The sequence below is a fragment of the Rhamphochromis longiceps genome, linkage group LG20 (genome assembly GCF_057381845.1).
Source record: "Rhamphochromis longiceps isolate RC_006_pf linkage group LG20, R_longiceps_female_GT1.1, whole genome shotgun sequence".
Classification (NCBI taxonomy): Eukaryota; Metazoa; Chordata; class Actinopteri; order Cichliformes; family Cichlidae; genus Rhamphochromis; species Rhamphochromis longiceps.
This window is the reverse complement of record NC_140576.1, coordinates 4,318,005-4,340,158: the sequence shown is the minus strand read 5'-3', so window position 1 is coordinate 4,340,158 and position 22,154 is coordinate 4,318,005. Positions and strand designations below refer to the sequence as shown.

General features: G+C 40.6%; 1 protein-coding gene across 1 annotated transcript; it reads right to left on the bottom strand.

Moving 5' to 3' along the window:
* Positions 1–686: 686 nt before the first annotated feature.
* On the bottom strand, positions 687–21,213 carry ampd2b (adenosine monophosphate deaminase 2b). The gene is made up of 18 exons (XM_085394208.1): positions 20,895–21,213; positions 10,027–10,151; positions 9,809–9,939; positions 9,659–9,727; positions 9,468–9,570; positions 9,183–9,372; positions 7,657–7,798; positions 7,428–7,517; positions 7,157–7,286; positions 6,847–7,041; positions 6,620–6,751; positions 6,321–6,484; positions 5,566–5,692; positions 5,310–5,473; positions 4,572–4,692; positions 4,189–4,362; positions 3,242–3,352; positions 687–3,152 (listed from the first exon to the last, which is right to left on the bottom strand). Exons 1-18 carry the CDS (start codon positions 21,001–21,003, stop codon positions 2,937–2,939), a joined length of 2,493 nt encoding a protein of 830 aa, XP_085250334.1. The 5' UTR covers positions 21,004–21,213; the 3' UTR covers positions 687–2,936.
* Positions 21,214–22,154: the final 941 nt, after the last annotated feature.

The window sequence follows — 22,154 nt, the reverse complement described above, 5'->3', positions numbered from 1 at the left end:
AGGATGCTGTCCAACTTGTCACACTGGAGACTCTTTCTTGGATGCCTTTGTTCACTTTGTCATCATAGGGTGTTGTGTCCAGAATTTTAAAGTGAAAAATAAAATTGAATCCATTTTAAAATAAGGCTGTAACATGACAAAATGTGGAACAAGAGATACGGTGTGAATACTTTCAGGATGCACTGTATCTGCTGTGGGCACCCCTTATGAATAAGGAAGCAGTTCAAAGTAGCTTTCTTTATGTAAATGTCATTTTCAAAAGGTTATGGTCTAATAACTACATTTTCAAGAGCTTTCTGTTGTTGTCTTCATCAGAACATCACTCCTTTGTTAAACCAAAATACCTTATTATCAGACATATTTTGATTGTATGACAAACAAGCTATTTGCATATCTTCAAATCATGTGGATTTTCACATGCAAAATGTCCGAAAGCAAAATATAGCGATACAGAGAGTTTTGTGCTGAACTTGGTGCTCACTCTGACTCACAGGGAGGGGGGACGAGCTGGACATGAAAACAAAGTGCTCTTTGTTTCATGTCTTTTACTCATGATTATCAGCTACTGACGCAAGCACTTCTTACTCCCATGTTCTTAATCAAGTGACGTGCTGCATGTTTGTTACTTTTGAGAACCTTTCCAAATGCATTTGCTCTGCCTGTTGAAAAGAGGAAATCACTCCAATGCAAATAAGATTTATTTTTTACAGACACAAACAGCTTTACTGAACACAAACCACACACACGTTTCTGTGGGAGGACACACAGTGCTTTTGAAATAGCAACAAGCAGCCGTTTGATGACACCAGGACCTAAACTGAAGGCAGGAGTTTGTCAAGTTAGCAGATTCTCAGTTCTGTATAAAAATGACTTTTTGTTGATTTGGCAATGGTTGAACTTGTGCAAGGAGGGAACACCGAGGGAGGGGATCAGCATGCACCACTCACTGTACTATTACTCAGAAATAACTTAATGTAAAGGACAGATGGTACCATAATTAAGTTTAGACTGCCAGAAACAATGTCACAAACTAGGAGTATAATACAAATGAGAAGCGTCACTGCACACAAATGCTTATGTGCCTTCACTGCACTGAGTCATTGAAACGACTGCTAAAATAACAGTAAAACTATCTGAAGACTGAGACTTTTTAAGCTAGTTACCCTGCATAAGGTCCTGTGGGTAATTATAGCAGAAATGTCAACCATATACCCACAACAATTCAACCAAGTTCGTCATTTTTACTACGGACATTATTAAAAGGCTGTTGTACCGGATGCTGAACCGATTCACTACAAATGTCATGACTGGTGGTGGTCAGAGGGCCCGGTGGCGCCTGTGTCCGGCAGCCTCGCCTCTGTCAGTGCGCCCCAGGGCAGCTGTGGCTACAATGTAGCTTGCCATCGCCAGTGTGTGAATGTGTGTGTGAATGGGTGAATGACTGAATGTAGTGTAAAGCGCTTTGGGGTCCTATGGACTAGAAAAGCGCTATACAAATGCAGGCCATTTACCATTTACCATTTAGTAAATGTAACGATTTCAGAAACTATTAAACAATAAGTAATATTTGTAATTTATTTGGCTGTTAATTTAGGAATGGGTCTGTTAGCATTTTAAGTTTCTGTCTGCTCGGGGGGAATTCCTTTTCTACAAGGAAACAAAAATGTTACTGAAGCAGGTTAAACTTTTAATAAAGTCTGACAGACTCGCTATAAACAGATCAAACCCCCCTGACTAGACTAGCAGCTACATAATCATTTGCCAAGAAACACTCAAGTTAAAATTATATTTGAACATCTAAGTCTCAAATAACCCAATAATAATTAAGTTAGTGTGACTGGAAACGCATGTGACCCCATTCAGTCAAAATCAATCAGCTGTTCATAAAAAGGGCATGACTGCTGCCGCTCAACTTGTTACACAAACCACAATCTGTAGATGCAAATTTGCTTTTACTAATACTGTGGATGTGTGGATTTTGAAGTAATTTAAAGTGAGAACCAAGGACCAGTGAATTTGTGAAGTCACGATGACTTTAATCTTTGACCACTGAATTCTAATCAGTTTGTCCTTGAGTCCACGCTAGTGTTTAACTCTTTCCTCAGGTTTCACTGCGACTGCAAGGCGTAGTTTATTTTGTTGGTCTAAAAGTAATATGAATTCTTGCTGTATCCTGCTTTGCTTAAGTTTAAGGTTCAGGTTATTTCAGGTTATAAAATCCTGGGAGTTCATCTGCTCCATTTCTCTGGCAGCCTTCCACGTCTATATAGTCAACTTTAGTTTACTCTCCATGGGACTCTTACGCAACACTCTTCAGTACATTTCCAGTCATCCACGTATCCTCTGTATGGTCTGTATTACTGGTGCCTTGAACACCTGCCTTACTTTTGAGACATAGTTGAATAGTTTCTATGCCCTCTCCTTTCTTAATAGTTTAAGCCTTTTACGGATTCTCAAGACAGTTGATCTTGGTTTACTTAAATTGCACGAAAGGCCTAAAAGAGACCTGCATGGCGTTACGCTGGAGTCTTAATTCTTTGTTGGATCCAGTGTATTTTTTATGAGTTTTGAATGTGAATGTTACTCAAATCTGATACAGGAAGAATTACATTGTACAAACATGTAAATATGACACGATATGGTCACAAACCATTAAAAAAACAAAACAAAATAAAGAACAAAAGATGTTATGAAATTCTAATTACTGTGATAAAATAAAGAAAGAGGGACTCAAAAAACTAAAAGAAGCAAACACCTTGGGTGCACAGACTATAAATTCTCTCCCTGATATTGGCTACCAGCAGCTCTCATTATCTTCCTGTAGCGTAGCTTTTCTCTTTTTACATGATGTGATATGTTTACATGTAAATCTGTGCAATGTCCTGATGTAAAAACAGGGAATGTGGTGAGAATTTTGTTTGTGTTGTGCAGCACGGTCACTTCTCCGCCTGCACAGCTCCCATACAAAGACTTCCCTCCTCTCTGATGGTCTCCAGCTCATCTGTGTGAATGGCCTGTGTGATTAAATTTAACTCCTCACACATGGTCTCGTACCGGTACGCCACACGGATGTCAGGAACGTTGGTTCGCCTGATGTCATTGCCTTCCTGTCCCTCTTTAATGTAGTTTGGGCCCAGCCAGTAACGCTTTGCCTGATTTAAAAAAAAACAACAACCCACAAATGTCATATTAAACACTCTGCGAACACCAGAATTTGTGATATGCAACAAAAAATGTATACCTTATGAGAAAATCCACTCATCAGTACACTGTTTCTGGCAAGCTCACACATGTCACAGGAGCTCAGTTTCCACACTTGAGCAGCAATGCTGTACTCTTCCATCAATGGCTCCTAAAAAAAATACACGCAGACAATTATATAAAAGCATTTTGTAGTGAAAATGCAAAGTTAAATTTGAAAATTTAATTTAGTTGAAAGATTTTGTCTGAATAGCTTAAAATTTATTTGAAATAGCCAAAGCTGAATTTGCTGAACCAGCTCAATTACATTAGAACACAAAAATGTAAACGAGGTTAAACGTAGAAGTAGAAAAGGAGTGAACACTGAGGAGGGTAGAATTACCAAAAACTGAATATTGTAATAAATAAACCCCAAAAAGTACCTAAAATAAACATCACTTGTTGAAATTGCCTTTTTTTTTTAAAGTAGTTTAAAAAAGCAAAACCTGGAGCTGAAGTGCATCAGAATGAAGAACACACACACACACACACACACACACACACACACACACACACACACACACACACACACACACACACACACACACACACACACACACACACGGGAGATATAGTGATATAGCGGGTGTGTTTTTTATGCCAAACTGAAATAACAAGTCTGGATTTGTTGAATATGAATCTACCAATCATGAGCAGCTTGTTTCTGATTGGTTCCTGTGTCTGCAAAGCACAGAGCTTTTCCAACAGTGGCTCCCAGGCTCGGTGATTCTCTCCCTCCGAGCTGGAGATCTGTGGACTCAGTGGTCTCTTTCTTTTTAGACTTGTGCTTGCTCTTTTTTTAAAAATTATTTTCTTGTGAGGTTTATCTCAAAATGTGCTATAGAGATACATTTTGACTTAGTTACTTTACTTACTTAGGATTTTACAGTGGATTTATGACTTAGTGAAGGTGGAGGTTTAAAGCATGTTATTAAATGTTTGACTTACCTTGGTAAAGTGAAATTGCAGAGGGTCATCTGTAGACAGAGAGACCATGAGGCCTCTGGACAGGTACTCTGGTAGTGGGTTACGATGGTAGCTGAGAAACAGGCTGTTATTGCTGAGAGGAGACATGGCGATGCCTACCTGGGCTAGGTAGTATAGATACTGCAGCACAGGAGCCTGGAAAGAAAACATGGCACAATGATGACCAACGCATCAGAAATACATCAGGTCTAAATTTCCAAAATCTTATAAGGAAGAAACATAATACATAATAAATAAAATCTAATAATAATAATCTATAATCTGAGGCCTTCATAAACTCTTGGAAAAATAAGCTCCCCTGTTTGTGAGGTAAACAGCTGCTCAACAGCTGTTGAAGGTCACACCTTCCTGAGCAGCAGCCCATGGGAGATATTCTCGGTCAGCATGAAACCAGAAACCAGGTGATGGATCGGCCCTGCCTCGCCACAGTGAGGACGCAGGACGAGTGTGTGGAACCCCCGCAGCCTAAAACAATAAAGCCACACAATAGTGAGTACTGAGTTCAGCTGTGTTAGGGCTCAGCGCAAACACTCTTTGCTGCTTCCCAGTGACTCATATACAAAGAAGATGACAGATAAAAGCAAAGTGCGAATCTCCAGTGTGTATTATTTGCTCTGTAACCTTAAGCACTGTCGAAACAGAATTTGCATTTGTTATCAAAGTTTTTCGAGCTTAATTCACATGAGATAAATCCAGGCTTTTCGCCTTTTTATCCAATAATGTTATTAATCTTTATTATTGATGTGCTGCATGTGCTTTACAAAAACTGTCTTTTTGTGGTTAAAACAAAGGTTGACAAACCTTGACAAAAGGTTAACAAAATTTTGCAAGCGGGCATTTTTTGCAAGGAAAGAAAATTTTAACACTTCCTTTTACAAATGCATTAAAAATCTTCACCTATTCCTATCAAAGACCAAGATACTAATAACTATAACAAAAACAAAAAAAAAAAAACGCTAATAGCTCAAATGACACATTAAGGATTGATTTATTTGTCTAACTGATGTTAAAAACACAAAAAATATACAATCATGGATCAAAAATCTCAGGCAGTCAGATCAAGTAAAGTCTGATTTATGTACCTGCGCAGGTGATTCAGCACAGTCATGTTTGCATACATGTAGTAGAGGTAGTAGGAATAGGGCGGGTTGTCCTCTTCTGTCCAGTTGACTGGGAGCGGACTGTCCAGGTTGAAGATATGTTGCTCTGGTTTTGATTCATCATCCACGCTGTCGAAACCCACAACCTGTTTGAGGGATGAAGAGCAGATCAATAAAACGACTACCCAAAAAGTGACTGCAGTAAAAGCAAATGACCAAAAAAGCTTAGATGTCGTACGTGCTGAAGGAAGAGGTGCAGCTCTGGGTGGCTGCTGGGGTCGACCGTAACCTCAAACAGAGGCATGAAGATATTCTCCAGCATTTCTTGGAAGTTGCACAGCTGCTTCTTCGTGTGGTAGACGTCACTTTGAAGAAACAAGAAAACAATTCAAGAAGCCCACAGGGGAGATAACTAACGAATGGGTTGAGGAAATAATAGATATCAAATCTTTATTTTACTCATGTATTCAATAGATATTTACAGAAGGATCATTCATAATGTTGACTTGGATTTGTGTCAGAGTTGCTAGATACATGGAAATGCTTAGTTTTCAGTATAAGTTGTATAAATGACACAAAAACAAACAACAAAAACTAAACACAGTAAAAATCGAAACAGTGTCTCTTTTCAGGCATTTTCCAGTTATAAAAAAAAGAAGCCAAAACCGTTTAATATAGGGACTATTTTCTTTTTACTGTCTACTTCTGCAGTAGTTCTGCGGTAAAATACAAAACATTTTGTTAATGGAGAAGATGCATGACAACTTAGTTACGTTGCTACTCTTCTTTTTATCACTCAATTTTTGTCACATGATATATCACAACACCACATTTATATTTACAAATCTCACGTAACGTCGAGTAGCTTAGCAATAAGGGAGTGCAAGTATCATCAGCTTTTATTAGCTTACTTAAAATCTGCTCTAAAGAGAGAGGGGACTGCTTTTTCATTGTTGTTTATTTAATTCAGTTTGCTACTCTTTTTAAGCTCACAAGAGTCGTGGCACTTGGACAAGCCAGCGCACGTTGTCGGAGTAGACCTGATGTTTGACTGCCCATCTGGCCAGTTTGTCCCACTCGTTTCTGGAGCGGCCGTAGATTGACAGCCTGAGCTCCACGTTCTGGTACTTGCTCTCCTCCAAGTCGGCCATCACCTCCTGAGAAGAAGAGACACACCAAGTCAGCCAGAGGGCGCCAAAGCCCAGAGAGTCCGCCTCCAGGTACCAGAAACGACTGGTCTGTGTAAGAAACAAGTGTTTGCAACTTCAAGTGTTTGTGCATACAGTGAGCACCTTAATAATGTGACCAAAGTATTTCCCCTCAATGTAGTTGTCCGTTTTGATGAAGATCTCTCTCAGGATGGACTCGCCAATGGGATTATATTTGGCATTGAATTTGTCAAATCGGTGGAAAGTGTTACGATCCTGCAATAAAAAGGTGAAATACGGAGTCACAATCTCTGACCAGGCAGCACCTATGAAGACCTTTTTTTAAAATCTCCTTTATGGGCACTACTCACTGCATGCATGTCCAGTGTGTCAACACTCAGGTCAAAGGCTGTAAGGTGCATGCTCTCAAACACCTCCATCAGTGTCTGACCCCTGCCTCTTTCCACGTGTACAATCTCTTTGGGATACTTCTTCATGGCTCTTTTGATAAAACGTAGAAGGTGCTTCTGGTTCATACAAGAGGAAGCATGAATGTGCGTGTCAACCTGTGGAACAAGTCAGACAAACAGGGAACATAAACCCTCTAAGATACTGCAGTCTGCTTCTGGATTTAACAACACTAACCATGACTGGGTGAAACAGAAAAGCTCTCAAGTTCACCTTACGGATATTATAAAAGTCTCGATGTGGGACTTTCTTCTGTGCTGCCAGCTCTTTCATCTCATTGAGCAGGATGTGCATTTGGAATTTGGAGCTGAGGTATTGCAGACGTCTATAGCAGAAGGACTTTCTGTGGCAAAGCCAAAAGAAAGACAAATGATGGACTCTTTCTGTGACAGTCTGAAAATAAACTTCTGTTGATCCTTTTTGAGAATCTATTTTTTAACTATAAGGTTAAATTAATAATTTATTAAAAATGTGGGAAACCTACACTGGCCCATTTATAATGAGAGCCATCATGACGTTCATATCAGCGATGTACTCCTGCAGGTCTGGATACGGCAGATCCAGCTCTGTGGTCCTGTAGGCAACATAACAACTAAAACACTCTTTCCTCAAGCAAAATGTGTGAACTCAAGTCTAAAAACAGACATAAATCTAGTCACGGTGAGGACGAAGCATGTGTGCAGAAAGTAAAAGATTCCCGACAGATATCTCACTTATCCATAGTGTTCCTCGTCGTGTACAAGTGCATAACACCATCCACCATCTTACAGCCGTAACCCATATCAGGGGGCATGCTGGTGGGGTCCACGTTCTCATAGGGGTGTGTTTCAGAAACAGGTGGGTGCACTGTGGCATCTAAGAGGAGACAGAATGATCCAGTGTGTCACGACTTTGATCAAGGTGGGCAAGCAAGTGCAGCTATGGTCTGACTTTAACTGCCTACATGCTGTGACAGCCTGCAACTGATGGATCGGGAGATCTGTGGGTGTCCCTGGTTATGTTTTAATATGAGAGAATTGCACAGATTACCAAATATTTCTGAGCAAGAATGGCCTAAGTAGAGCACTCAAGAACACAGGTGCAAAAAACTGTTGGTAATTATTATTGTCTTCAAGACTGAGCTGAAATTATCCTGCAGTTAAATCTCCTGGGTCAAATTTGTTATGAAATAAATAACAGCTTTGATTTGTATTGAAATATTTAAAAAAAATGAAAAAAACACATACATTTCTTTTTTTTAGTCTAATAAACCAGATAACCTAAATTTACAAAGACAGACATTTACATTAAATAACACACTGACATACAAAGACTCCTAACATTTTGAACCGTAACATGTTCCTTATTTACTTGATAAAATCTAGTTTAATCATGGGTTTAAAAAAGATCTGTTCATCCATCCCTCCCTCCTTCCTTCCTTCCTTCCTTCCTTCCTTCCTTCCTTCCTTCCTTCCTTCTCCTTATCAGAAGTTAGGTCACAATTTGGTCCCAGGCCAGAGATATATATGATCTTCAGGTAAGGTTCTGGGTCTTAAAACCCACATCTAGGGGGGCACCCTAACAAGATATCCAAATGACCCCAACTGGCTCATTTTAACATTGTGAAATAGTAATTCAACACCAAACTCCCTCTGGATGTTCAAGTACCTCTCCCTATCTTTATATATCTATATGACCTTACTCTTCCAGTAATTACCCAGGATGCACGACCATATGTTTTTTTTTCTTTTTTGGGGGTGGGGGGGGGGGGGGGTGTCTGGTAAATCATTTTTCCTTTTCAGGCCAGTCCCTTCCTCAACTCTGAGCTCTGCACTATTTTCCACTAAAGAACCGTGCCCTGCATTTTGGAGGTTCTGACTCTCATCCTGTCCCTTTCACACTTGGCTGAAAACCACTCCAGTGCACGCTGAAGGTCATGCTCCAATGAAGCCAACAAAACCACATCAACCGCAAAAAGCAGGATGCTTTTCTCAGGTTTCCAAAGCAGACACCCTCCTTACCCCAGCTACAGAATCTGAGACAAGGGGAAAACCAGGCAGAGTCCAACACAGACTGAAAACGTGCCTGACTTTGTGGCGAGGACACAGACAACACTCTCACCCCGGTTGTAAAAGGACCTGATGGCCCGTAACAACAGACTCAGAACCTGTGGGGTATACTAAATAAATATTGTTTTGACTAATTTAGATTACAGTATAAAATGATGCAAGAGCAATGGTGCAGATGAGGACATTCATACTTGCAGTGACTGTGGTTTCTGGGATCTCTTCCTCATAGATATCTAAGTCTAGGGGTCTCTCACTCAGCTCCTGCAGGTAACGAGCAGTGGTTCTGCAGAAGCTCTGCAGCGACAGGCCCATGTACTTTTGCCTGATGAACAGAGCCTTCACTACACATTTGGCAGCATCCAGCAGATCTGTAAATGGAACCTAGGACAGAAAAACAGATGTCTTCATGAAAGATTTGACTGTAAGAGAAAAAAACACACACACACAGTCTTCCTGCAGTGACCACTCTGACTTACCCCACATTTCTCTTCTCCAGAAATAGTGACTCGCTGGTACTCCCTCTCAGGGACCGGTTCTCTCTCCTGCAGGTCAGGAATTTGGCTCTGCTCCTTCATGTATCTTAAGATAGATAAATAAACATATGAGATCACCATTCTGGCAGTTTAAGATGAGCATTGAGGGGTTCATGTGACTACGGTTGACTCACTCAAGATCTGTGGCACTGTCAGTCTTCATGAACTCTTGCTTGGCTCGTAGGAGTATGTCAGGTTCAAACCTGAGATCACAAACACAAAGGCCGAGTTGAGTTCATAGTCTGACTGCAAAGTCAAGTACCTCTTTTGCCGCTCACGCTTACTTGACATCCTGGCTGATCTGTCGCTCAAGGCGATGACGTTTCTCCTCCAGCTGTTCAATGGGGCTGTCCTCTGGAAATTCATAGGGGGCGCTCCGCATCTCGCTCTCTGCCAGGCTGCGTGAGAACAGCTCCTTCAGACAGAGACAAAGAAAAATGAAAGCCACGGCGTAACTTTGAACATCACTGGTTAATTATTTGCACAGTGGCTGAACACTGACTTCGGCAATCTCCTTGTATTTTCCATCCATGGAAGTACGTAGGTCAATGGATTGTTTCAAGGCCACAGGGATCCCAGGCAAGGAATGCTGGGAAGTGAGGAGGTGGCGGGTACCACGGAGATCAACTGCAGATAAATAGGGAAAGAAAGTAGGCGCTGAGCAGTTTCTCTTCTGTGATAACATATTCTCAGGAGCCTTATTTCGAGACTTCAGTAAATAATGGTCTAATTACAGTATGAAGAGAAGAAACAACCCACTGAGTGGAGCACATGGGGGCTAATGTTTGCTGTTTATCTTTATATCATGTCTTTGCCTGTGCTGCATTTTTAATAACCTGTAGGAAATAATTTGTCATTGGTGTGCATGATAATAGCAACTTGCTTCCATTTAGGGTAATATTTTATAATACAGCCCGTGACTAATGGCGTAATTAAATTTAATTGTATTTAATTCGAAATTGCAATGTGATTATATTTACTTACAAATAATTAATATCCTGGTAACTTATTGGAAAACACAACAAATATTTCCCCATCTTACATCATAAGTACACTGTACTCTTGGGCACACGGGCTGTATTATGGAGTAGCTTAACCTTAACCAACTTCTGGATATTTTGCAGGAAAGGAGGCACATATTATAATGTAAGTAATTTTAAGTACATCATAAGTAAAAAAGAACAAATGAGCAATAGAAACTTCATTATGCATTGTAAATGTAGGATTGGAAATATTGTTTTCCTTCAAAATTACTAAGAAACATAACATTTTCTTGTCTCCCATTCTGTAAAATACCTGAAAGTTAGGCAAGGTTATGCTACTCCATAATACAGCCTGCACCCCAAAAAGATGGCACAACAATGTTTGGTTTTCCACTAAATTACCCAGAAATTACGAAGTACTAAAAATGACATGTGCACTACTTAAATTTATTTACAGTATAATTATTTCTTTCTTTACAGTAAAACTGTAAAACTACATTTTGACTTCAAATGAAACACACTGAATGTCCATTTAATTACAGGGGAATTTTAGCCTTAGTTGCGGGCTGTTATAAAGTGTTGCTCGCTTTGATTTAAAGATTTACTGTCAGAGTCTAAGATGTTTACTTTTTTCTAGGCTCCTCAGAATTATCAAATTATAATGGTTTCGGTGGCTTTCGTGGTTCGTTAAAAAGCTTTTGAGCATGAGGTAATGCATTGTTACAAATTGAAAAATGCACATCTCAGTCAGGGAAGCTCCACTGCTAAAAGCTTTTTATTCACTCAGCAAAAGTATCAATTCAGTGTAATTTACTCTTAATGTTACATGTTAGGACCGATAAGATTGCTTGTAAAACTTTTTCAAAGTCACTAAAACAATCTGCAGAAGCTTGTTGTTCCTCTTCACACAGCAGTGGAGGTCTGAGCTCAGTGGCTGTTTGTGCCTTCAGACACAATGAGCCATTCAGGTGGAGAGCCCATCAGCACATACACCGACTGATGCAAGCCATTGTTGCCACTGCAAGGCTTGAGTTTTATACAAACCCTGTTGTCATGGGAAGCTGAAGAGGGGAAAATAAAGGAGGCTGGTTCTTGACATTCAAAGACTTAGGACATGAGAGGTATGAGTGGAAACTGTTTTTTATAGCACAAAAGAAAACAGAGATCACACTTTCCCCTTTCGGCGTATATTTAGACAGATATTAATCTTCCCCTTGAAACGATGCACCTGCCACTGAAATATTCATCATCCTGCTAAATATTTCATCCTGTGCATGCTAGGCTGTCACTGAGACTGTTGTCCGTCAGCATTTATAGACCATACACACAAGAAGGTCAAAGAGGGCGCACTGTTTGATACTTAAAGTCTGCACTCAAGTTTGACTTATTTAACGCAGCATGTCTGAGCATGCCTGCTCCTTGGAGAAAGCAAAGGAGACCAGAGAGGCCAATTAACTGGGCCGATTAGCACTTCACAAAAAGCTTCATTAAAATTTATTTAATAAAAAAAAAACACTCAGTGAAGTAGGCGAAATGGCTGCTATAAAGAGAGACGGTGGTAAAATAATTGGCTGGACCACAACTCACCACCAGTTTATCACCTTCTGCTTAACACCGTCCAATCAGCACTTCCCACTCCCACTCACATGGACTACAAGGGAGTAAAGTCAAAACAAGCACAGTATTTCTGGCTAAAAGGTTTTTCAGATCATTATGAGAAACGCAAACTTTTTTCTTAATTATTTGAGTATGATAATGTTTTGCCCTGTAATAGTTGAATGAGTTTAACTCAATTTCCCTTTATAAAAAATATCATTTTTTACTGAACTGTGTTGAAAAATGATCTTTGATATTTGATATATATTTACTAAAAAGCGGATTCATTTGATTTAGGAGATGCACAGAATCATCTTGTATAGCTTCCTCTCTGAAATACACATCAGTGCTGGGAAAGTCTAAAGATAAATGGTTGTAAAATCTTCTTTTTTATGTCATTTTGAAGATTTTTTTTCTGCTTACACACTCAGCAGGATCAGTCCAGTTTAAGTGTTCATCATAGTGCTGTCGACAAACATGGCAAAATTAGCCTGAAGTGAAAGTTGGAAAGCTGGTTCTTTTTGCATATTTATTTACAATTGTTTGGTTAGAGTCACTATGCATAACTATAAACTCACCAGACACTTTATTAGGAACACCGATTTAACTGCTTGTTAATGCAAATATCTAATCGGCCAACTCAAAGCGTTTAGACATGCAAGCAGAAAGAAAGTGATGACCATAATGTTTCTTTTCATTAATTGACTGGAATGACTATGAAGGTAGCACAGCTGATGGTGCCAGACTGCCTGGGTATTACAGAAACTGCTGATCTATTGAAATTTTCCCACACAACCATCTCAAGTGTTTAAAGAGAATTATTCAAAAAAGATAAAACATCCAGTGAGCTGCAGTTCTCTGAGTGAGATGCCTTGTTGATGGCAGAAATCAGAGGTGAATAGCAGGAAGCTTCAAGCTCATCTCTGAAGAGTATTTCCAGCACCTTTTTGCATTAAGCACAAAGAATTGGGTCAGGGGGGCCTGGAGCATATCCCAACTACCATAGGGCAAGAGGCAGGGTACACCCTGGACTGGTCACCAGTTTGGTACAAGGCTAACACAGAGACATAACCCCATGCTTAACTTTGGACTATGGGAATAATATCCAGAGAGGCCGCACACAGACACAGAGAAAACATAAAAATGCCACACAGAACTGGATATTTTAATATTCATAAAATATTTATACTTCAATATTGGAAAGCTAATATTTTAAGTACTTTATACTCACTTCAGGTTAAGTTTGGAAGCCATAATTATCATTTCCCACTATTTTGACAGTTTTTAGTGCACACTAACTGCTGATACAAATAGCTGTTAATAGCAGCTCTAGTCATAATGGAAATATAAATATATAATAAATCATTTATATAAATAAGAAATTATACTGATGCTCGTATAAGTCAGCTTCCTCTTTCCAAAAGCAGGGTTGAGTCAGTAAAAAAATGCTGCGATGCTCCAATCTCAGCTGAAAACTGAAGTCACACATAGACGCTTCTCTGCTATTAAGAAAGGGCAAGTCTGTCAAACGTAGCGGTTGCCTAAGATATGTCTCCGCTGTTATTCTGGGAGACATCAAAATCATCATGATTACAGCGGACACTTGTGCGGAGGGCGGGAGGTAACCAGTGGCAAAGACATGCATGCTGGGCCACAATAGAGCAGAGCCTAGCCAAGCCTACCAGACCCCAAGCTAATCCCCTAATGGCTGCTATATTTGGATCAGTAGCATCAATGGTTGCATAACAACTCATCCCCCAACAGAAGAGCAAACCACTCAAAAATTAAAGTCAGCCATAATTCATTTGCCTTTAAACTATATATAATCTGGCAGGCTGAAGCTTTTAATGCACTATGAGGCAGGTGCATGAGGGTCCAATTAAAACACAATTTAAAGTGTTTCCCGGCTCTACCACATGTGTAGGAGCAAAAAACACTTTGAACATGAGACAACGCAGCTCACATGCTCTCTCACAGCTCGTCACTACATATTGCCTCAAAACAAGGTCAGATAGTATCAGCTTGCAGAGAGACTTCCACCACATGAATATTTCAGTAGCAATACAGAGCATGGAGAGGTCCCAGCTCAAGTCTTACAGCATGGTGTAAAAAGTCACCACAGACGCAACAATAACTGGGAAGTCAACCTACTCCTGGAGCTGCTTTTTTCTCAACCTTGTACAGGAATAAAACTTTCCAAAGAGCGTTAATATTCCCTGACCGATCAGAGTTAAGATTACAGGATGGTTATATTTGTATATTGACTGTCTTTTACCTCTACACCCTCCCCTCTTTCTGGCTACAACCACACAGGCCATGGTTCACCAAATGCTTTCTACCTTCTTCCACTGACTGTGCAGCTTTCTGCTCACAAAAAACGTCAGTGACTCACAGCCTCTGTAGCAAATCTCTCTCAGTGGAAGCCGTATGTTCTCACAGCACACATGTGTCAGCACTGCTGAGATGGCAGGATTACTGGTGATGGACAAGTATGATTAATAAGTCAGGGGAGTAAACGTGGATAGTCTCGGAACCACTGTTTCAGTTGTTTTTCATCGATGGGCGCAGATTACCACTTCAGCGTAACTAAATTACCAAATTTGGCGACTCACCACTTGTATGGGCAGTCTCCTGGTCATATAAAAAAAAAAAAGGATCCTATCCAGCTATGCATCAATCAGCCGCCATCTCTCATTACTGAAAGTTCTTCTATGCCAAGTGATGGTTTAGTCTCTGCAGCTGCACAAACTGCATGTTCACAAATCTCCTCTCTGTATTTATTTTACTGTTGTCAGACTTCTCAGTTGAACCATAAAGAAAAGCAATACCAAAACTATAAAAAGCTCAATGCCCACTAGACTTGAAAAAAAAAATTTCTGCAGGGTCTTGCGGTTGGAGGCGTAGCTCAATTTATCGATCCTGGCTGCTTCTCTTTGCACGGTTGCACCTTTAGAGCACTCTCAAAAGACGCGAGAAAAGCAGTTTTTGGGACAATCAATCGACACACTTTCTTCTCAGCGCACTAAAGACAGCACTGCTCAGGGCTGTTACACAAAGCCACCAAGGGACAGGCAGAGGAGAGTGGCAGTGATTGGGAAAAAGAGAAAGGAAAAAAGGAGGAGAGCGAAAGGGTTATTTGGGCTTTTTTTTTGTTGCAAGGGATGAGGGTAGTGGAGCGTACCTGCCTCCTCAGAACCTGTCTTAACCAGCAGCTAGCAGGGCCGAGGGAGGAAAGAGAGACAGAGAGAGGGAGAGAGAAGCTGTCCTGGCAGGGCGATGGAGCATGCCAAACAGCAAATGGCCCAGGATGGCGTCTGCTGTCCTTTTAAGATGGGTTAAATGTGATGGCAAGGACAGAGGGATGGCAAGAAACAAGAAAGAAACACTTCAAACAGTCAAATGTCAAAACTGGCAAAATAAATGAAAACCCCCCACACGCGTACATATGCTTTCACATCAATGCACTCACAGACTCACACAGTCATACCCTCTGCTCGCTTAATCTGTCCCTGTCATACATACAAAGAGCTGGTCCAGCAGATCCATGAACTCCCCTTCACATCCCAGTATGTGACCCCCCACCCTCTGCTCTGTCTGCCTCCTGGTTCAGGCCAGCTGTCGTTGCACTAGCTGCCTCTGGAGCTGATCCTCCTCATTTGAATGCCTCTGACATCTATCTGGAACGTACCACGGGAGGGTAAGGAGGCAGGGGGAGATGGCGCACATTACCAGAGGATGTGCACTACTACTGCTATGAGTTACTGCAACAAGAACCCCCCCGCTCCTGTCTACCTTATAGTCCATGCTGTATTTTGCTGAGGGGACCATGTGTTCAGGATGTTTGTATCCTCAGTGTGTGTGAGTAAAGCGGTGCTGTCTCAGCAACAAGGTTTGAGACGTCATTGTCTCTCTCTTTTTTTTTTTGCCGCTGAATAGTAGCAGTGTGAGAGAGATGCCTGTCCGATAGATGCACCCTGCCTCCTTCTCTTCTCACATGAATGAAATTAAAGGGCCAGCAATGTTGTCCCCATTACGGTTGCTGCAGCAACATAATATGCTGCAGGTCTGCGACTGCATTCCCAATCACAGAACTATGCATATGCTATTTGAAATTATTCTTCAGTAACACAATGACCCGCATTTCTACAGCCTGATTTCAAAATATTAAACATTTGCAAAACCCTCCACTGAATAAGCTCTTTACTTTTTTTGATATACTTTTGTAATAAATGTAAATTTGCGCTGGATAACAGAAGCAACAATGTGGATCTCAAAAATGTGGTGAAAATGCAGTGAAGGTGGTGAATGTCCCAGTTTATTTATACATATATATATATACACGTATATATATATATACATATATAGTGCATTATGCTTTTGTTTTGTGTCTGAAACACAATTAAGGCTCATAAACAAAACACTATGTGGCTTGAAACTTGAATCTGTATCATGTTAAAAAGTGAGTGCTTGCGTCAAACATCTTATCTTCTCTTGCTCAATATTATTCAGCTCAGTTTGTCTAAACTCAGAGCTGAGTAAAAGAAATTCCTACCTTTTCAGTCCCTATCTTAGACTCTTTTTCTATGCTGTCTTTTTATTACAAATGATACAGGAGCCATTATTCTCGCTTGGAACAGATTTAACATCTAAAAAAGAACAAATGAAATAATAGCTCACATTTCAGAGTTCAGAAAATGTGACTGAAATGAAGTAAATTGTGCGTTTCTTTACTTTAGCAGCAGAAACATATGTGAGGAATAAACTGTAGCTACCTGTGGAAAAAATAAGACATTCATTGGAACAGTCCCAGGTACCATAAGGTGAGAAGCGGGGTACACCATGGACAGGTCGCCAGCCGGTCGCAGGGCCAGTCAGAATTTCTTCATAACAAATTACAGGTGATGCTGCTGATGCAGGTAATTTGCATAGAGTTTGACTGTGCAGCTTTACTGGACTACAACAAATTACTGATTAAAAGCACTCTGGCCATCATTATACCACACTGCAAAAAAAGTATCCTCTTTTCAAGCTCCAGACTCAAACATGATGCCGTCAAACAAATTAGAGCACTGAAAAGTCCATATAACTACCAGCAAATTATCACTCTGCCTCTCAAGCTAAAGGGATGCGTTTCTTTTTTCAAGGCACTCAGATTCCAAATTGCTTTCAAGAGGTCTAATCAAATTGTTGAGGCCTCGCAGAAACAACACTTTCTTCAGACCAGGCTCCCTCTGATGGTCGAACACAGAGTCACACACTGATTAATCAAAGCCCTGAAACGTGTCATTCTACAAAAACCAGCACCGAGGATCAATATGGAAAAAAACATCAGTATGTTGAAGAGTACCTCTCTGATTGTTAATATGCTTTGATAATTATACATTTCATTACAGATTCATCTAGATTAAATGAGACATTGTAACAATTATCTATTCACCATTTTCAATCATAGCAATGCCTCATATTTTTATATAAAGATGTGTTGTCATTCATTCTTCAATCATGAATTAAACCGATGATTTGCAGGGGTTATTTTGACATGATTGGCATGAAAATCCCAACAGTTCAAATCCAAATATACTCAGCTGATCTGGATATTTTCAGAATCAAGAAAATATTTTTGCTTTCCATGTTGAAGCTTTTACATTAGGACTATTTCCTTACAGAAAAGATTATTAAGCACCGTAATTACTTCTAATTACTCACTTATCACTGCTGCTCTAGTAGAAAGCTGTATTAAAAGGAAATACTTAAAATACACAAAGATTCCTCTAAATGTGTCACACAAACCACTGAAAATATTATCTATATTTTAGCAACTAGATGCTTTCTAGTCTTTCTATTGAAGAATATATCTGTAGTAGCCGGCACCGTACCTTTCAAACAAGACAACTCTCCACAGATCAATGTGCTGCAAACAGCAGATGACATCAGAGGACTCTGCAGTATACCCCTTGTAGCACCACATTATTAAGTACGTGCAAATATCCTTTGAAACGATGGTCCCACCCTTAGGGCACAAGTCCATGAGACCCGTATAGGGCCAGATAAGTTGGTTCATGTAAGTAAGAGATATACCAACAGCTAACCAGCAGCACAGACTGAGGATGGACATAAGGAATGACTGACTGAAGGTTATCAGCTGAAGGTGTGTTGGGTTGAGCACCATCGTTACAGGATCTCTGTCGGGTCATTACTGTAGCAGTTTATGACACAGACTCTGACTTATGTGACATGCAATGATGACAAGGCGTGGCACATCCGAAGGAGGTGTGATCGAGATGTGGGCGAAGTGCAGTGTGTCAAAGATCCATTACTGTATGAACGACCAATTAGAATTTTGTAATACTTGAAATTGTGTTTGATATTTATTTTTTTTTATGCTGCTCTGCCTTTCCAAAGTACTAGAATGCCTTTTCCAGCCCTAACTCTGACCCTTCACTGCGTTTATATGACAGCTGCTGTATTGAAGATAACGATAGCTAATCAATTATTGCAAATCTGTGAATAAACATCCACTGCTACATGTTATTTGCACTGTTTTAAGTGGTTCAACAAGTGGAACACAGCGCACAGCACGGACTAGCCAAACTGGTGAGTGGGTGTCGGTCTAATATCGGCACTGGCTCTTTCACAGCCACAGAAGTGATTCACCTACTGCTTCTCTCTCTGCCGAGGTTTGCTCCACAAATCCTGCACATTTTTGAAGAGTTTCACTGCACAGCATATGCTACACCACAGCCTTTCTGCCTGATGGACATGGTACAGGGTATTATGTGTACAGAGGTTTTACAACCCTTGAAGAAATTTAAGCTGTGAGAGATTCATTTAGTTCTGTTTATTCCGCTCTGCTGGATTTAATAAGATAAAAGCTCTTCCAGCATGGGGAATATCAACTTAAACAATCATTCAGCACAGCAGCGAGCACACAATCTTGAATTTATGATCTCTAATAAGCAGCTGGAGCATTATTAAAAACCTTAGTAATTCTTCAAATAGAACATCTAATATAGTCACACTCTCGCTAACCTGCAACCTTTTTATTTTTACTCCATCTTATACAGACTGCAGTGTACTGTAGTGGTGTGAACTAGAGGGCGTCCTTTTGAAAAAACAAAAAAAATGAGTCACTTAAATGTCATATTTGCTTACTCAGAAGGTTCCCTGGATGCTTTAACAACATAAAATGTGATGTTGTCCTAATGCGCCTCTGTGGAGACTTTCTAAATCAAACCCCGGAGGCTTCAGTACTGAATCTGTATTGGGCAGAGACAGCCTGCGCTTCCTGTTTCTGCCAGTGCTGCTTCTCTTCAATGATTTCTTCCAACAAGAACGCAATTTTGGAGCAGCAAATGAGGATAATTACAGGGAACATTTCGACTGGAAGGGAAGGGGGCTGACAAATCCCTCAGACATCCTGCTGTTGCATTTATTGTCAGGGTTGAAAATCAATCCCTAACTACCTCGCCAATCATCGTAACGTCATAGCGTGCTGCTGTCTATCCCCAGTGGTGACATGACCTATCTGAAGGAGCTTTTTTTAAAGACGCAGTATATTTTTTAAGAACATGTTGTGCGTGCATTATGTCATACCAAACTCTCAAATGTATTCCAGTGAGGAAAGACTATATTACTTCCTCCAAATGAAATAACATCGAGACTCGGGCGTCTTCTTCCATTTAAATACAGTTATCTATGGCTCAGTTCATTTTCTTGAATCAAAAACCTGCGGTGGGGTGAAATGATTTAATATTTGCGTATTTTACTTTCTCTCTGAAAAACAGATGACCAACAAAGACTGACAATAGTTCTGAATGACACTGAGGTGTTTGATTCCTTATAAACAACTCATAAGGTCTAAGTGTGATCTTTCATTATATCACCATTTGCATGACGTAAATGTAACTGAATGAAAACATTTTGCATTTCAAAGAAGACTAATGAACAGAAATAGCTGCTATTTGATCTTTTGGTCATTGTATACTCTTTGTAGTTTCAGTGAAAGCCTGACCAGCGTGTGCATACATCAGAAGGGAGGCTAATCCTCTCATTCAGTGGGGGATCAAGTCCTGATGTACCAACTTACATATTCTCTGCAGGCTACATACCACCATGGGGCTGAGTGAAAAACACTGCTGTTGCTGTTTATCTAAGCATCCAATCCCGTTTCTTAAAGGAGAAGACTAATTCTACATGCTGCACAGGGACTAAAATTGTTTTTTCACTGCATGCAATATGTTTCGAAAGCATGCAACAATATAAAGCACTTCCAACCTGTCAAACAGCCTGTAACCCTTTAGGCTAAAACAGGCAAAACATCAGTTTTCACCTAACAACAACAAGTTATGCAACATCAAATTTGCTCCATACAGCAGCAGCCGATCATACTGTAAATCTACTTTGGATGATCCAGCTGATGCATGTTGTGTGTGTTCTAAAATGAAGCTGGAAAATAAGAGTTGAAGGGCAAAACTAGAAGCCAGAATGCTGACATTAAACTGCAAGGTATGAAGGCAAAATCCCCCGCAGAGCATCCAAAGCATCCTCTGCTGCACTGCTCTAATCAACAGGTTTGCATTTCCCAACTACTTACGAAGAAAAAGTAATTACCAAAGATTCTTCTTTAATGAGTTTTTTCTTGTTTTCTAAAATAGAATAATCTAATTTCACCTAAATATGCATAGTACAGGGCTAATCCCCCTGGCTTCAGATCATATTGTTCCTCCTTCTGTTACAAGATCAGGATGCTCAAACCGTCCTCCCTCTGCAGTTCCAGTCTGCCACCACTCACCTGTGCTGGCTGTGTACTGCAGGCTTCCCCTCTTCCTGAAGGGAGACAAGGGCTTGTTTTTGGCCCCTGTGCCCCCGGCTGAGTTCCCGGAGGTCAGGTTGGAGGACATGTTCCCGGGTCTCGCTGGCTCAAATTGGGAAAAGAAGAGCTGAGTGAGTCAGAGCTGCGGCTGACGGAGCGGCGATAAGAGACACAGTGAGAGAGGACAAGAGAGGAGACCGGGGACAGACAGGAGAGGAAGGATGGAGCACAGATGCTGGGAGTTTGAGGGAGTAGGTGCCAGTCAGGGTGTTCGTGTGTGAGTGTGTGTGGATGTGAGCAGGGATTTCCAGAGTGGTTGGTGCAGCGTGGGGCTGCGGAGCATCCCTCTGCATCGGAACAGTCCCCGCCCCCTCAGAAAGACTCCCGTGCCTGAGCTGCAGCACTGATGGAGGGTGGGGTTGTGATGGAGAGGCCCACCCCCAGCACGCCATGCGCCATTTACATGCACACTGAGTACAACAACGCTCAGCACTATTGCGCAGTCCTGCTGTTGCCATAGCAACCACAAATCTAAATGTGGGCAAGCAAGCGAGGAGAAAAGTTGTGGTTATAGCGAAACTGAAGTAGTAAAAGTCAATTCTACTCACTCTGTTTTTGCAAACCACCTGTTATCTTCGCAGTCTTTGCAATTTAGGGCAGAGACTGAACAGTTACCAAGTAATGAATTAAACACTCATTATTATGATGAATACTGGGATTTTTCTTTTCTTTTCACAAAAAATACAAATGCTTATTACACTTAGTGTAGGTACGTGGAGAGCATCTGTAACCATAACCGTAAAAACTCTGCTCGGATTTATGTCCTTATTTGCAAACTGCAGGGAGAGAGAGAGACGCGCGGATTCCGCGCAGTCCTTCAATTGTTTGAGGAAATGGACTCTTCGACGTAGGTCAAAAAGATCCTCGGATTAGGTAAAACACTCCAAATTTAACTTGTGAGAGTACATTATCAGGATGTTGGTATCTCTCATTTTAGGTGAATTGTCATGTAATTTCTGAAAGAGAACGGCCATTTTTCATTTACTCTTATTTCAGTTTAACCCAGACTATTTTTTCAGGTGCCACTGAAGCACAATCAGCACAATGACATGGGTATTATGAGAAAGATTAATTGCGCCATTGTTGATTCGCCACAGGACGACTGTTTTAAGTTAAGCAATAAATGAGAGTTCATATCTTTGCTGTGAAACAATTTTAAGTGCCTACTTTCATTCAGGA

Bases quoted from the DNA above. Each gene is read 5' to 3' on its own strand.
- ampd2b (XM_085394208.1), bottom strand. From the start codon at position 21,003: ATGTCCTCCAACCTGACCTCCGGGAACTCAGCCGGGGGCACAGGGGCC. The intron at 9,940-10,026 runs GTCAGTGTTCAG...CTCTGTCTGAAG, and splicing joins AATACAAGGAGATTGCCGAA to GAGCTGTTCTCACGCAGCCT. The intron at 3,153-3,241 runs GTATACATTTTT...TTTTTAAATCAG, and splicing joins TGAGTGGATTTTCTCATAAG to GCAAAGCGTTACTGGCTGGG.